This window comes from Phalacrocorax aristotelis, chromosome 3 (genome assembly GCF_949628215.1).
Source record: "Phalacrocorax aristotelis chromosome 3, bGulAri2.1, whole genome shotgun sequence".
Taxonomy (NCBI): domain Eukaryota; kingdom Metazoa; phylum Chordata; class Aves; order Suliformes; family Phalacrocoracidae; genus Phalacrocorax; species Phalacrocorax aristotelis.
The window spans coordinates 83609393-83625680 of record NC_134278.1 but is presented as its reverse complement, the minus strand read 5'-3'; the positions used below and the strand labels follow the sequence as shown (position 1 = coordinate 83625680).

At 38.8% G+C, this 16288-nt stretch overlaps 3 protein-coding genes across 3 annotated transcripts in view; 2 read left to right on the top strand and 1 right to left on the bottom strand.

Moving 5' to 3' along the window:
• Nucleotides 1-1892, bottom strand: part of SLX4IP (SLX4 interacting protein) — a 78475-nt gene extending 76583 nt beyond the window's left edge. Inside the window, 1 exon segment of the mRNA XM_075088230.1 lies at nt 1758-1892. The gene's annotated coding sequence lies outside the window, so the exon portion shown is untranslated.
• On the top strand, nt 1384-5068 carry LOC142054964 (uncharacterized). Its single transcript, XM_075088232.1, has 3 exons — nt 1384-1879; nt 2945-3174; nt 4103-5068. The coding sequence occupies exons 1-2, from the start codon at nt 1630-1632 to the stop codon at nt 3151-3153; spliced, it is 459 nt and encodes a 152-aa protein (XP_074944333.1). The 5' UTR covers nt 1384-1629; the 3' UTR covers nt 3154-3174; nt 4103-5068.
• Nucleotides 4549-9165, top strand: MKKS (MKKS centrosomal shuttling protein). The gene is made up of 4 exons (XM_075088229.1): nt 4549-5536; nt 6060-6235; nt 6901-7011; nt 7464-9165. Exons 1-4 carry the CDS (start codon nt 4549-4551, stop codon nt 7902-7904), a joined length of 1716 nt encoding a protein of 571 aa, XP_074944330.1. The 3' UTR covers nt 7905-9165.
• The last annotated feature ends 7123 nt before the right edge of the window (nt 9166-16288 follow it).

Here is a 16288-nt window from a genome sequence, read left to right as displayed (position 1 = left end):
GTTCACTGTAGTTAGAGCGAGACATGCTTCCAAAATAATGTGGCAGAATATCTTTCTTTCCTAAATTTGACAATAAGTGGAATAGCATACACTCAGGAGAAGCTAGGAAACGTGACCTCAGAGAGCAAGCTGAAGTATTTTCTGCCAGCTGATGAAGATCACCTTAGCTTAGCAAAGAAGTAGCTTCCTGTGGTGAGGGAATTTGGAACTCAGTGGGCATGAAGAACTGAAAACTCCTGCTGCACATGCCCACTTGAAGGTACAGCAGCTTCTAACACAACAGCTGCAAACCATTCACGCTCTGCCCATCTTTGTGTGCCTTTGCAGTGTGTGCACAGAGTTGGGCACCTGAAAAAGGCAGAAACAAAAAGACAAATGCTAGTTAAGGAGCTCCCTAGGATAAGTTAACATTAACTAGTTTTATAGTTCAAAATTAACTATTGCAACATAAGAGAATTTTTCTGAACTTCCAGTCCTTCAGTATTGGAGTCAAAGGCTGTCCAGCCCAGATCCAACACTTGGATTTCAGTCAGTTTCCGAGAACTGATCCAAAATTTGGGATGAGCAGTGTTAACACCCAGCAATTCACATACTTAGTCAAGCATTTCTAGTTCTGGGAAGACATACCAGAATCTTAATATTTTGCAGTCTCAGGATCTTGAGGCCCACTGTTCCCAATTTTACCCCTTAAACTTTGGAAGCTACTCTTCCAACGAGTTAGCATATTTTTAGCTCATTGCTATCTACATTCGTTCATGAGCTGCCAGTTCACCTTTGAGGATCAACAATTCACTTTCAAAAATATTACCCGTTCACCACACAGAACTAGAGAAATGAAAGACTCCAAGAAACACCAGAGTGCATTTTACAGATAGGTGCTGGCTATTATCTTCTTGTATTGCTGAATACGTTGTGGGTTTTTTTTAAGTTTTGTGGAAAAACACTTTAAAATATACTCCTTTCTGTATGAAGATTAGGTATTAATCTGTCTTTCAGCTATAACTGTAAACTCTGCAACTACGCACAAAGTTAAAGCCATACTTCAACATGTGATTACAAGATATTCTTAACAACAACTGCAGGAGTAGGGGGAGAAGGAAGAGTAGCTACAGAAAAGGTGCAGAACAGATTAAAAACTAAGAAAAAAACTGAGGTCAGGCAACAAAGTCTTCTTGAACTCGTTTATAGTCAGAGCCACACTGCCCGCCTGCGGGAACGCTCAGACATGTACGCACGTAAGTAATATGGAGCGACTGCAACAGAAGGCAACTAACGAAAAGAAATCGAAACGATTCTCAAGTTTTTGAGCCTGACCGGTACTACAGAGGCTCGCACCTAGCCGGGCCGCGAGGGATAGCTGGCGGGAGGGGCGGCGCCTGAGGGAGAGGTGCGGCAGGAGCCAGGCGCCGCTGCTCCGCCAGGGTGTCGCCTCACGCGTTTATCTAAGAAGCAAAGCAACAGTGAAGACCGAGGGGTGGCCGCTCCCCCCCCGCAAGAGCTCCCCCAGCTGAGGGTCCCAGCCGGGCAGCTGCGGCGCCGCCCCCGCCGTGTTCGCGCCGTACCTCCACCCTGCGCCGAGCCGCGCGCCGGCTTCCAACAATTCTAACGGTTCTGCTGCCCACAAGAAAGATGGCTGCCAAGAGCGAGCTTCTTCTCCCCTATCCAAAATGGCCGCTGGCTATAGCTGCCGCCCGCCTAACCCTGCCCGAGCACAAAATGGCCGCCGCGATAACCTTAGCGGGGAGGTGGGGAGTCACCCGCATTTCCGGCGAGCGAGGGGTCGCTTCCTGCCGTTTGGGGTTGGAAGGTGGAGGTCGGCAGATTGAGGTGGCGGTTGGTCAGTCCCGTCGCCCCTTGCCGCCCCGAGGTGAGAGCCGAGGTGAGTGCTGGCAGGACTGCGGAAGGGTGGCCGGGCAGCGCCTTCCCCCACCCTTAAGGCTCTCGCTGCGTGCGGGAAGGGGGAGAGGAGCCGTGTCACTCCTTCCCGCCGCGCCGCTCCTCCTCGGTCGCCTCTGGCCCGGGGAGAGCCGCTTCCCCCTTAGCCGGGATCGGCTTGGGGGCGTGTCGCGGCCTGGCCGAGGGAAACGAATCAAAGACTCTGTGAGATTCTCTTGAGTTCGCTCTGCCGTGCGTACCGAGTGGCGTGAAGCTATGAAATCTCCACAGCGTGGTGGAGTGAGGTTCAGTAGGACGTGTTACTCGTATCAGGTGGAGGGAGGTGGATGGGGGTAGGAACATTAACCCCCTGAGTTGTACCTTTGTAGCAGCTTAAGCTAAGGAGTTGTTTTAATATAAAACCGGAGTAGTCATACCTTTATTTCCTATAGTTGATAATTCTTAATGAAATCCTACGGAAAGTGGAGGCTTACACCTTCCTTTTAGACGAGGATGTATTTATGATGTTTGAACTGATACCTTGTACCTTCTGAAGGTGAAGGGCAAAGAGGGCTAAGGTAGTCAGGCACAGCTCTTCCTCTGGGGCAAGTAAAGTGATGTGAGAAGTATTGCAGCTTGTTTTGCTTGCAAGTTAAAAGTTCCACGTTCTGTTAGGAGCTTGGTTAGTCATTGAATTTTATTAACTACGGGGAAAAAATGGTGCATTTTGAAATTGCTTTGTTTCAGGCTTCAAATATTTGCCATCTGAAGAAGTAACACTTGTAATTAGATAAACGTCACAAACTTACAAAGCTTTAAGATTTAGCATGCCCAAGCTTGATGTGAATGCAGCAATTAACGTTTCAAGATGTCTGAATTGAGATTATTTTTATAGCCTTTTGGTTTTTTTGAAGTTCACAAAGTAAGAGTTTCTGGTGTCATTTTGTGTTTTAATCATCTGCCACACTGTAATTAAAGATACTAACATTCAGGTTCATCTGTGCTATTATTATGGAGTCAAAAAAAGATTTCTAGAATATATTTAAAATAATAAATTATCTTTACCTAGGTAGATGCCAGTTTGCAATGGGTCTTAAAACCATCTGGAAGGACTACAAAGTTCTGATTGTTATGGGAACTAGCCTTGGGCTGGTGCACTGGGGGTGGTTTTACATCAAGTCCAGTCCTATTTTCCAAGTGAAGACAGAGGACTTTGTTCCAGAACCTGGGATTGTGGCATATGTGATGCAAAGCGATCACAAAAATAAAGAAAAATAGCATTGGTGCTGTGTATTGTAGGTAAGTTGTCTAATTAGTTGTATCTGTATCGTTGAGGCAGGAGATGAGTCAATTAGATGAGAATGTTCTAACAGATACAGTCTTACTGCTCCAACGTTAGTCTTTTTTGCAACTGAGTTAATCTGGTAGTTATATGGACCCAAAATATGCACTATACACCTCAAAAACTATGACTAAATCCCATGTGACAGGATCAATTAAATGATGGTATCATAGGTCTTAAAGATACTTAAAAACAAACTCCAGTAACTTCAAGGCAATAGCAAACTCTTGTGACCAGATCTGCAGAAGTGTCCTTTCATGTTCAAAATTGCCCAGAAGTAATTGTGACTTTATGTAGGAACATATTCTATGTTGTTAGTAGGAATGGTGATTACAACGGAAAAGAAACTCTGAGAGAAGCCTAGATACTATATGCTTACATAGAAATGTAAATAAATATCCCTTAAGTTCTGAAGTGTTTAAGAACTGAAAAAATTTCTGTATCTTGGGCATTTTGAAGTAAGAAACTTTTCTTTGCGAGGCAGAGGTTTCTTAAAGTTGTTTGAACTTTAAAACCTTTTGTTTCTGAAGCAGTTGCCTGGGAAGCTGAGCTGAGTAGTTCAGTCCTTTTGTTCTCGAGTAAAACCAGCTTAACATCACTGTTTTGACACATTCATACAATTAAGTGCAGTTTATAGTGGCCTGTTACTGTTTTACCTGTAGGTCTATAAGTATATAAACTGGTGGTCAGAATTTAAATTGTTGACAAACGTATATAATTTGTGTATATATACTTGTAGGATATATAATATGAATATGTTTTCTCAAATAAAAAGCATTATAGTTTGGTGTTGGTCCTTATGTGAGTTTTTTGTGAAAAATAGCAGTTCAAGCTATGCTATATTGTCATAAGATCATCCTAACACCTTTATGTGTTTTATTGTAGGTATAATTAGCTTTGAAGCTTTTCATTTGTGAGTGTTGCAGGAAGAAGAGATGAGGAAAGCCAGCTGGAGTAGAAAGAACTTTTTGCTTGTCGCAGGACTGTTACTTACAGGTGTCCATTTTGGAAGCATGCTCGTAAACTTTGTTGCAAAAACCTCTGTTCAGTCACATTCAAAAGCTAAAAAGGAAGATCGTTGTGAATGAAAAGGCTTACTGATGTCATTATGTACCAGTTTCACCACAGGATTTAATCCTCATTTTAAGAGAGAGATGATAAGCAGTTGCATGTTGTTATTGTTGTATTCTGTGTATTGTTTCACATTTAAAATAATGATCCTTGGCTGCAAAGAATTAAATTGTACTATAAATTTTAAAAGTGCAATGAATTATAGATCCAAGTAAAAATGAAATAGTTTTGTTGGCTGGAATTAAAATCTTACTTTGAAAATGTCTCGTCTTGAAGCTAAAAAGCCTCCATTTATTAGTGAACCTTTAACTAAAGAAACACTTAGTCAGTCACTGTCTCTGCTAAGTGAAATATTAAAATCTTGTTTTGGTCCTGCTGGTAGACTCAAACAGTTCCACAATGGTGTGGGAGGCTATGTTTGTACAACTTCACAATCTTCAGCCATACTCAGCCATCTTTCTGTCAGTCATCCTGTATTAAGTGTTTTGATGGCCTCTGTGCAGAGCCATATATCCCACTTCAGTGACTGTGGCTTATTTACTGCTGTTCTGTGCTGTAGTTTGATTGAAAACTTTAAAAGCCTAAATGTTGCACCTTGCACTGTCGTTAAAATAAGCAAGCACCTATTGAGGTTATGTATGGACTACCTCAAATCTGAGGCCTGTGGTTGCCGAGTGTCCGTAGATTTTGGCAGTCTTGAGACTCTTCTTTGTTTGGTACGTAGTGTATTAACAAGTAAACCTGCTTGCATGCTTAATAAACTAGAAGTTGATCATCTCACCATGCTGATTTTAAAGGGTTTTTTGTTTACTGTTCCATGTCATGTTGAGACTAGTGCTGTTTTAGGAAAGTGTATAATAATACCTGTGAAAGGTAGAAGAGTTGTGGATTCTACAGTTCTTCCTGGACTACTGATAGAAACACCAGAAATTCAATTGGCAAAACCACTTGCTGTCAAGAGAACTTGTTCAAATCTGATCAAAATAGCACTTTTCTGTGTGTCCATGTCAGGAGACCTCTTCAACCCTGAAGAAGGAACTATAACAGTCTGTCACGGAATTTCTCTAGAAATGGCAGAGCTGAATCAGTTGCTTAATGTAGGAAAGCAGCTGGTTAAGGATGGGGTCAGCCTTGTAGTGTGCCAGAAAGTTATCCATCCATCCTTGAAACAGTATCTGAAAGAGAACCACATCATGGCTGTGGACAGAGCTGGGCTATCTCTGATGGAACCCCTGAGTCAGATGACAGGTAACATGAGAGTTTTCTGTACTAAACAACTATCCTTAATGCTCACCTTCGTAATGAAAACTCTAGGTTGGTGTCGTTACAAAGTAAGGATTCTCTTAATTCTGTCTGTATCCTACCTTAGCAGCAGAGCAAGAGTTGTTCTTTTTCTAGTCTAAAAACCATTTTTAAGGTGAAATTGGTCTTTTGCAGGCTCTAATGATGACAAACTGCATGTCTGATTACTGATAATTGCACGAGGAGTATCCAGTTATAGTAACTGCAGATGTAGATTACTTTCAAACTCTTCATTTAATGGGAGTAAAACAATTACTGTCTTAATCTTAAACTATCACTAAATCTTGCACTTTGAAAACATTGGTTTCGGTTTGTGATTTCCGGTGTAGATTGAAATGTTAGGTATTGAAGAATATATATATAATCTAACAAGCCAAGAGGAAAGAAAGTTCATGCTTTATGAACTGAAACAGGTAGCTGTTCTGATGCCAGTAATACATACTGTTTTCTGCTTTTCTTATTTGGACAGGCTCAAAGCCTATAGCTTCCATACATTCATTGTCTCCCAGTTGTTATGGCAGTCTGAAAGATGTGCGTGTTGAGAGTTTTGCTTCAAAACATTTTGTGCATCTGATTCCTCACTACACAGTTGTCTGCAGCTTGATACTCTGTAACAGAAATGAAACGGCATGGGATGAACTGAAGGTAGGCAAATTTTCTTGAAAAGTCATGTTTTTAATGCAAAAAAAAAAGTAATGAGAAATGTAGGTGCTGTGAGTTCAGAAAATTGATTTTTCAGTACATAAATGGAGGTTAGTTAGAGTTTAGGTACACAATTTCAAGAAAGCAATTCGGAAATGCCCTTGTTTCCAGAATTTCTAAATCCTTGAAGTGCTCATGTTCATTTAATGCTTCTGTTTTAGTACAGGAAGTCATTCAGAGACAGAAACATTTTTGACCTGTTCTTGAGGCCAGTTCTGGATAACCATTTTTAATCATTACTTGTTCTATGAGAGCAGAGACCAAGCAAAGGCCAGAAAAAGGCCAGCAGCAAATACCTGCAATGGTAATCAAGCATAGTTTTGCATTGAATAGTTGCTATATTTTTTGGTGTAACCCTGTTTTGCAAAAAGAAGGAACAAGATACAGCTTTTTTAATTCCTGCTTTTACCTACCAAGTGTGGACAAATAAAGACAATTTCTCATTAAGTAAATATGTTTTTGGAAATCACTCAGCAGCATACTCACATGTAATTCAAGTGTGTGAAGCCTGTCCCAGAAACTACTGAAAATTTTATTCCAGTAGTTTTCACTGGAGGCAAATCCTATTAATTACAGTATGTCTAACGACAAATTCATATGGTTTTCAGCGTGCCTGTGAAACTGCAGAACACGTGTTACAGTTAACAATCAAGGAACCTTTGGCATTGTTAGGAGGTGGCTGTACAGAAACTCACTTGGCTTCATATATAAGACACAAGGTACCTAAGACAACAAGGATTTATGTAGAATCACTGCCACTGTTAAAACACCTGTCTTTTCTAGATTAATGTTGCATTTCTGCTGTCTAATATAAAACAAAGGGGTCTTTTTGAAGTACTTAGTGCTAATTACATCTTTCTCAGACTTTTGTTAATACTGTATTTGTACTTGATAATCTTTAGGTATCTATTATAGTAAGTGCTTATTTTTTAAGTGTTAAAATAAAAATGTGTAGAATTTTTGTATTGAAAGATAATCATGCAGGACTCAGCTTTGACTTGTCTATAAATCTTTCCTATTGTGGAATAATGATTATGTGAACAATTATTTAGGTAAGACTAAACCATCTGTTTAAAAAAGCAATAGTACTATAAATATTTAATACTCTTTCTGTAAGTGTTCAAATATTCTGATTTTGTTTTTTGTGTTTTTTTTGTTTGGGTTTTTTTAGGTTTGTAGTCTGCCCGCCAGCAGTTTTAAAGATATGGATTGTTCTTGGACACAATACCAGTTGGTTGCTGGTGGTTTTTGCCGTTCCTTGGAGTCTGTAGCTTGTGCTCTGAATCATGATGGTGGAGAAGTTCTTACAGACATGGTTTATGGACACTGTTGGTTTGTTCCATCAGGTTTTCCCTCTATCTCTAATTGGTCACATTTAGTTTCAAAATGTGGCTGTGGGATTAATGGTAATACTAAGAATCTCAACTGGAGGCTTTTGCAAGGCCAGTTTGGCTCTCATGTTATACAGGGCTGCCTTAAAGACCCCTCCGTAAAGGTTGCTGACTTTCTGGCATTGGACTGTTTTGCTGCAAAGTGTAGTGGCCTACAGGTAGCTCTGGAGACAGCCAATCTGATTTTGGATATCTTACACGTAATTGAAGATCAAAATTAGCTCTGACCTTATGTGCATTGTGTTGCACAGCAAGATGCTTAATTGAAAGCAGAGTAATATATAACATGTTAAGAATGGTTAGAATATGGACAACAGACAGAAATTTTAAATCAAACAGTTGGCCGTAAGTACTCTTCTGACTGTTAATCTACTGTGCCCTCAAGCGTTTTCGAGTGTGTAATATTCTGTTAGAAACTGTTAAATAATTAGCCAAATATACAGTGAATCATAGTAACATATGACTTACAAGTATTCAGGAGTGAATGACACTTCAAAAATTGAGTTTTTCATGTCCTTCTGGGAGATTTGGATGTTGTTCAGTAAATAAGTGCTGAATTTAAGGAGTCTTGTATGATATTCCCTCTGCATTAAGCAAAGTCTTGGATGTTTGCTAGCTCTGTGGCACCTTCAAAGGAATGGGGAAAATGGATTCACTTGCTGAGAAAACATATGTCATGGATTAGAATTTATGTATTCTCAGCAAAAGCTTTACACATTCAGTCAGACTTTTGTATTGCAGCAGAACTTTATCACTGGTGTTTTTGATTTTGTAGGTTAAAAAGAAGGCTTTTCTTAGCAAATATCTCAAGCACTTGTTTTCAAATCTTGTTCTGAAGATCTTGTCACCATATACTGTATGTACATTCTGTTTCTGAATGGCTGGAAGATTTAAATTCATAGATGTAATTTATTTAGCAAATTATTAAAACTCAACCTGGAGATCTTAAAATAGCAGGTAAGTAATTGAAGATTTGGAAAGAAATGGCAGACTGGAAAAAACTTTTGTAAAGTGGACTTTGATTGTTTTCTGTAGAATACAGGACAGTTTATAAATAATGATGTTTATAACATTTAAGCAAAGCTGCAAGAATGAATGTCCCACTTACCATTCAGTTAAATCTTTGTGCATAGCTTCTTTTCTTTTAATGAAATAAGGCTTTAAGCTGCTCAAGCTTGATTTGATCTTTGAATAAGGCTGTAGACTGAATGATTGTAACTTCTGTTTTTCAGCTTGCAGGCAAGATCAAAAGGGGTGTTACAATTTCTTGCATAAACTCATTTTCTCTGCCCCTTTTCTTCTCCCTCTTTGTTTTCAGTCACAAGGGATAAACTGTTCATTACATGCTTTTCCAGAAAACATCTAGACTAGTTTGCTGATTTTTTTCCTGGTCTCTTAAGTTTTTAATTTACCGCATATAAGCAGTAGAAGTGTTTTGTATAACTCAGTCTTGAAATATGTAATTAAAAACAGATCCTTCCAGACCTTTTGTACAAAGTCTTTTTCATTGTAAGAGCATAAATAATCATTTTCTCACTGGAAAAAATGAAAAGTTATTTAAAGTTCTTTATCTTTTTATGACCTGAAATGATTGTTCCAGTGCTATAAGGCATCCTTTGGGAATTTGTGGTAGAATGTTACAAGGGTTGACATGGAGGATGTTCAAAGTTGGTTACTAAAAAGGCTGCTTTCATATCTTGATCCTGCCATATACCATGAACCATTTCAAAACATCAGGAATAATGAAGCCAAATGATGGCGTATATCTCAAGGCACAGAACAACCTTGGTAATACTTCATCTAATTATGAGTCTCTCACTCAGTGTTTAATTAGGGTATTTTACTTCCTATAAAAGCAGCTTGTTATGCAGTGCAAAAATGTTGAGTCCAGTGACTACAGCTGTGAAGTGAAAATTAAAACAATATTTAAGTACTAGTTGCTAGTGTTCTTTTGTCTTGGTGTCTGAAGGTCAGTTCACCAAGTTTGGTGAGTAAGTAACAATTCATTTATACCTGAACCAAAGATTTTCTCATATATGGATAGTTTTAATAACAATGAATTTTTGTCTCCCAGTGTGACTGAAAATGATAAAAAAGCAGCTGGGATTGCTGCTTATGGGCAGTTCAGGTTCAGTTCTTGGTCATGCTACTGTCTTCCTGAACTCTCAGTAGTTAGTGTTACCCTATCTTTAATGGGTAACAGAGGAGGAATACAACTTCAGATACTGTTTAAAATGCAAGTAAATAGAATTTTGACTCTCAATCCAAGAGCGACATAAACGTGACTTTGAAATCCTATGTTTCCTGGTAAAACTTAGGTGCAAAAATGGTGGTGTTCCCCTGCTGTGTTTTGAACTTGACAACATGCAATATCCCCAGTTATAAGTCCTGTGAGAACCACAGTGGTTTTATTCTTGCTCCCCCTGGAATTTAAATTTTGTTCAGTAGCAAAAATCAGCATTACACAGGTATTAATAAGAGAGAAGTGTTTTCTGATTGTGACCTCAGTTGTGTCTGTTGACTTCCACAGATTGCTCAGAGGCTATTAATTTAAATTTTAATAATTCTCCTGGTAATGCACAAGGAGTAAGAACATTCATCTCTAGCCGCCTTCACTGTGTTAGTGCTCCAGGCCTAGCAGGAGTGAAAAGAAGTGCTGATGATATAATCACTCAGGTCAGCATATTTAAGTAAGATGCAAATTTAATGTAGTTGCTCCTCAGTTCAGTATTTCATTTGGTATTTCAGTTTGCATTTGGTGTTTAAAACTTCAAAATGAAGATAACCTGAAAAAGCTGATTAATTTGGGGATCTTTAGCATTTCTGTTTTCATGTCCTATTTCAAGTAAGCGTACTATTAAGCATTGCTATTTTGGCATTGGCAAAGAAGGCAGAATACCTGCTTTTCACTGATTCTGCTACTGATTTGTGAATTTGTAGAGTCGCTCTGAGCCGTATCTGAAGTCTTTTTCTGTTTTCCTATCTATAAAATGGAACAAAGATAGCTCTGAAGTCATGGAGATCTGTGGGTGAGGAGTTCCAAGTAAGATCCAGATGTAAAGTGAAAAACTACTTGCTGCATGGGAACAAAGAAATAGATAATTCAAAACAAACTCAAATCCTTGCTAAAATATAGTAATTTCATTAAGGGAACTTTGACCAGGATTTATGTAGACTCTTTAAACTAGTCTGCTAAGTAAAACTCCCCTGTTCTCCTGTAATATTGAACCTGGCTGCATTTTCTTTTTCTCTGAAATTTAGACAACAGTGTATTACTGTTGGTAACAGGAACCTAATCTATTGCCTTAGACCTCAGTGTACATACACCCAGAGAAATGTGACCTTAAAGCTCTGTGCAGGAAGGGTTGAACTTCAAGATGAGCATTGTCAGACACCTCAGCAATCCTTGCATCATGTATGTCTTCAGAGTCTGTGCTCTGCATGTGTTTCAGACCAGATGTTCATATGATGCTAATCCTTGAAGACAGGGTAGAAACAGACTTATGAGTTTGGGAAACATAACCTTAGTGTATTGGAGGTGTAATGCTGATTTGATTCCCCCCCCACACACACACACACAAAGTGTTTGGGCATTTTTAGGCTAACCAGCTGCTTAGAGTGTTAGATCTGTCCCAGTGAGGGAAAAGAGTATTTATTGTTTTCAAAGCTTGTAAGAAAAATACTGCCTGAAATATTGCAAGCACAGCAGAGCATGTACAAAACAATTCACCTAACCCAAACCCTTATTTTGCTGTGCTGAGTAGCAAAATGTAGTATTTGTCACAATTTCAGCAGTGCCACGTGAACTGAGTCATGTATGTACTACACTCTTCAATCTCAGAAAAATCAATATCCATGAGTCAGTCAATGTCACGGGAAGAACTTTAACTGAATTTGCATTTACTACTGTTCTGAAGATGCAGAAGCAGCATGTTTTCATTGCAAAGAGACTGCCTCCAGTGTGCTTATAATATGTGCAGACAGGCTTTTTGAGAAGTCAGTTGCTAGTCATAGTGTTTATTTCGAGAACTTTAGTAGCTTTTATCCAGTAATGTATGTACAACTTATTTCTACCTGCTTGTCAGCAGAGACAAGTTCCATGGTACTATTAGATCACAGTGTTACTGGCCAAAAAGTTATTTTAAATTCTTGTTTAAGAAATACCTTTACCTTTTGTCTATATACATTGCACTGTATAGATTAGTCATGCACATTATAAGCTCAGAAGTATATACAGATTTATTCTTTATGCTGGAAGCAGAAATGGAGTCACAGCATACGTACATAGAGCCACCATGTCATTATTCCAGACACCAATAAAATTAATTGCGGAATAGGTTCCAGCATGGGGCTGGACACTTTGTAGCTTTAACTGCGCTGACTTCCATTATTCTTGACCTAGATTTACATTAAGCATATATAAATATCTTGTACCTCCTGCAGAATTTTACTTTCATACCTTACTACAAACGTCTTTATCAACCTCAACTTTCAAATGTGGCCATGAAAACCTTTTATTCAAGCTTTCATTGTGTGCCTTGAAGGCCATGGCTATATATCATCTGGCTTCTGCTAACCAATGAATGGTGTCTTTGTTATTTTCTGTCCTGACAACATCAGCTCTCTTGAAGTACGCATTAAATACTAGATGCTTATTATTCTAACACTATTACGTGTTGTCTGCTAAACGTGTCATACCACAACATCAACAGCTATTGCTTATCAATAACTTTCTTTTTATAAACCATTAAGTCTTTTTACAAGTAAAGAAACTGAATCACCTCTCTTTAATCTTTACAAGCCATCCTTAGTATCTTCTCCCTTAAGGGTTATGATACTGTTAGTCTGATCTGTGACACCTGGTGAGTATTGGGTAAAAATGATTGGAGGTTGGGGGGAAAAAGGAGTTCCCTAGCCTGTAGTGTGGGGAGCTATGCAGGATCTGCTGGTGGATGGTGTACTCAAGGGTGATGACTGAGTGATTTTTCAGGGAGTTGTAGGGACTGTGGTAGTTCCAGTTCTTGAAAGACTTTGTGACTTTGAGAGGCAGAAGCAAAACTATTACACCGCCATTTATTATTCCTTGTTCGTGGGCCAGCAGAACCTAACCTCTAGCAGGGTTTGTTTTAGTGTTTCTGGCACACTTGATTGGATTATGAGTGTGCTTTTGCAGGTGAATCTCTGGGTTGTCTGTGGCTGGCTGCCAGGTGCCCGCTCAACTGCTTGCTCACTCCCTGCCTCAACAGGATGGGGAGAAAGCAGGATGAAAAACCTCCTGGGTCGAGATAAACCTCTCCTTGTGTTTCTCAAACTTTTCCTCCTCACCCCTTGCTGCTGAGTGGTTTTTTATCCTTTCTTAAATCTGTTCATGATGCTGTTGGCATGGCTGAGGGGCAAAGAAAAACCCAACTTCAATTGGATATGGGTGGTGTAAAGGTGTGGTTGCTGGTGGCTGTTACCTAGGCCAGGTGTGACAGGGTGCCATACTTCCTAAGAGGCAGACCACTGGGACCTACCTGTGGAGAAAAAAGGGCTCAAAGGTGTGCTTAAGGACTGAGGAGCTTCCTGGAAAGGGCACTTTCTGGGAAGGTTGAGATGGCTTCCCAGTATCTTTGAGAAGGGGAACTGTCCAAGAGCTGCTTTGTGTGGGGCTCCTTGGCTGGAATCCACGTGGGAAGACCACCTACCCACACCCATAAAAGCCTCCTTAAGCATGATCTGAGGGTACCAGGATTTGTGTGATAGAGGCAGAAGATTTGACCCACGGCCCTTCTGTCATCGCATAAGTCTTGTAATCCATGAAGTGACTCCAAAAAGTGAGTTTTCCTATATTTACTATTTTCTATATTTGCTGGTATGATGCCTCCTGAAGAGTGGTGTGTGTGTCATGGCTGTCTGTTTATGCCAGCCTTTATTCTCATTTTTGCTTTCCATTGCTTCATTTTTTAAGCAAGCAAGCAAATATTTCTTCTGCAGCTAACAAAGGGAGGACAAATTCTTCACTTGGTTTTCCATGCCTTAATGCTGGCCTCCTGTTTTTCTTCTTTGTTGGGGTCAGCCAACAGAGAAAAGGAAAATTAGTTTTTCAATTTGTACCTGAGTTCTCTTTGGGTGTTTAAAATCAGGATTCTAGAAATCATCTCATGAAACTGCTGGTTCCTGTATTACTGAAATGTCATATAGTTCTGCGATCAGTGTTTCAGACTTCCATGCTTTGTGTTTGACCCAGAGATCTTCACTGAATCAGGCCTTGAACTGCCCTGTTGTGATGCTTTACTTGTAAACATTATTTTGTCTGTAAATTATGTTTTTTCAGTATTATACACAGGTGCCAAAATGTTTGGTCTGACCACTCAAATGTGTTAATGTTCCCCAGCTGGGAATATCTCTAATTGGAAGTTGCTCTCAGCTGAAACATGATTAATCAGGCAGTAGCTGAGAGATTTGAAGATGTCCCTGCTGTCTCTTACCTTTGAAACAGTTTTAGGTATTGGTAATTAGAAGAAGATAATACAAAATGCTAAGAAAGTGGAATACTTGAACCCTGCATTGAATAATCCAGTTGTCTTATTGATATAGTGCGGGCCTTTCCAAATAAAGTGTATCCTCTCCAAAGCTAAGTGGCAGAGAAATTAGTTTAGATTTTTAATAATGAAAATTTCTGTGTAAAATCCTCCTTTGAGTTCTGAAATGTTACTGTCAAATAAGAAAAGCTGCATGCACTTGATGACTTTGTGAATGTAAAATCTTTTGAAGGACTTCTTTATATCAGTGTTAAAGAATAATGGCATTCTGAGAAGAGTATAAGTGAGTGCACATGCATCCTGTTTTTAGGTGTTAAGAAGATCTATTGCATCTATTTAATCAAAATGTCTGCTAAATAGAAAAATGTTATTCCTAAAATTGCATGCAAAACAGCAGATGTCACTCCAGTCTTTCTCTGGGGGCCAGAAAAGAACTTGCTTCTTTACAAGAATAACTTGTGTGTGACTTTATTACTTATGTTTAATATAGTATATGTTAAGTAATGAGTAGGAACACATACCTTTCTCTGATGCGTGGCTCATGTTTAAGACAGGGTAGTTATTTATTAACTGAGAAAAACATACAGTTGCATGGCTGAATTTTTCTAAGCAATTGCTTTAGTATTGCATTATTATGGTTCTTAAGTTCAGGGTGAAGTTAACACTTTACGCAAACTACAGTAAATAGTTAGAATGAGCAGTCCATTTCAGTGTTCTTAGTTTTGCCACGACAATTGCTAACTTTATAATAAATGTGTATGTATGGAAGCCCAGAATGAAAGTCTGAAGTAGTGCTGACTTAAGAATGCATATCTTCTATGATGTCTTGGGTAGTGCATGCTACAAAATATAAGCTGAAAATCTCATGATGAGGTGGCAAAATTAAGTTTCCTGCATCACAAAGTTAGAAGATCATGATTGACAGACTCCACGGTAGGTGCTGTGAGTACTCAGTGTAATCTTGACAATATGGCTTTCAGTGTGTGGCTGGTGTTGGTTGGTTTGGTTTTGTAAGCTGGTAGGTATCTAAAGTCTATTTTGCTATTAGCTCTAAAGACATGAGAGTAGAAAGCAAGATTTTTCTGTTTTATAGGTCATTCTTAGTTGCTTAAAACTCTTACTTTTAGGCATGAAGGCACACAGGGCTACATCTGAATCTGTTTAAAGAAAATTAGTCTTAATGAGCCTGTGTTGTTACAGAAGACAAAAGCTAAGGAATTGTATATAACTTTGGCACTACATGGAAGTGTAAATTTTTTGTGCTTACCTGCAAGTTCAGTACTTACTTTGGTATAAGAATCAATTTGAGAAAAAAAATCAATTATTTGTTTTTCTCCTGAGACTTGGATCTTAGTAATATTAGAAGTTCTGCTGTTTTAAAAGCTTTGCAAGCATGTACGGCCTCTGCTTCTGTAAGTGCACAATCTTAATTCTGTTATTTGGTCTTGGTATTTTAAATAACTGATTTTTTCCCCTTCTACCCTTAAACCCTAATTTTTTTAATCTTGTGATTATTTTGAGAGTGATGGGAAGGAAAGAACTCCATTGGCTTTTTCCTTCTTTGTCTCTTCTTTTAAATCCACAACATCATTAAGTGGTTGAAAAGACCCAAACTTACCATTTTTAAAAAGTAATTTGTAAGAAAACTACTTTTGGGCATTAGAGATTATTTTGGGGAGGAACCCTTGAGTCGTTCTTCATGGTTCCTTAAAGTGTCTGTGAGAGGTATCTGAACAATTTAGGGACATAATTGTTAGCTATGAAACGTTAACATTTCATGAAACATTTCATCAAGCTTTGCTAGGAATAGTTCTTCCTCTGTGATAAAGTGGAGGTAAGTTTACATGTTGCTGACAGATGTTTTGCATGAAGCTTTGCGTAGTGAAAGATGTTGCAGATAGTTACCTTTTTAACAGGCCTGCCAGACTTAGGAGGACCACTTGTTTTAGCAGGAAATAGTAGTTTATTTGCAATGATGATTTGGTCATATAGCAGTTGTCACAAGATCCCAGGCAGGTGATACTGAAGGATTCAAAATAAAAGTGGAAATCTGATTTGGAAGCCATATATTTCTTCTGCTG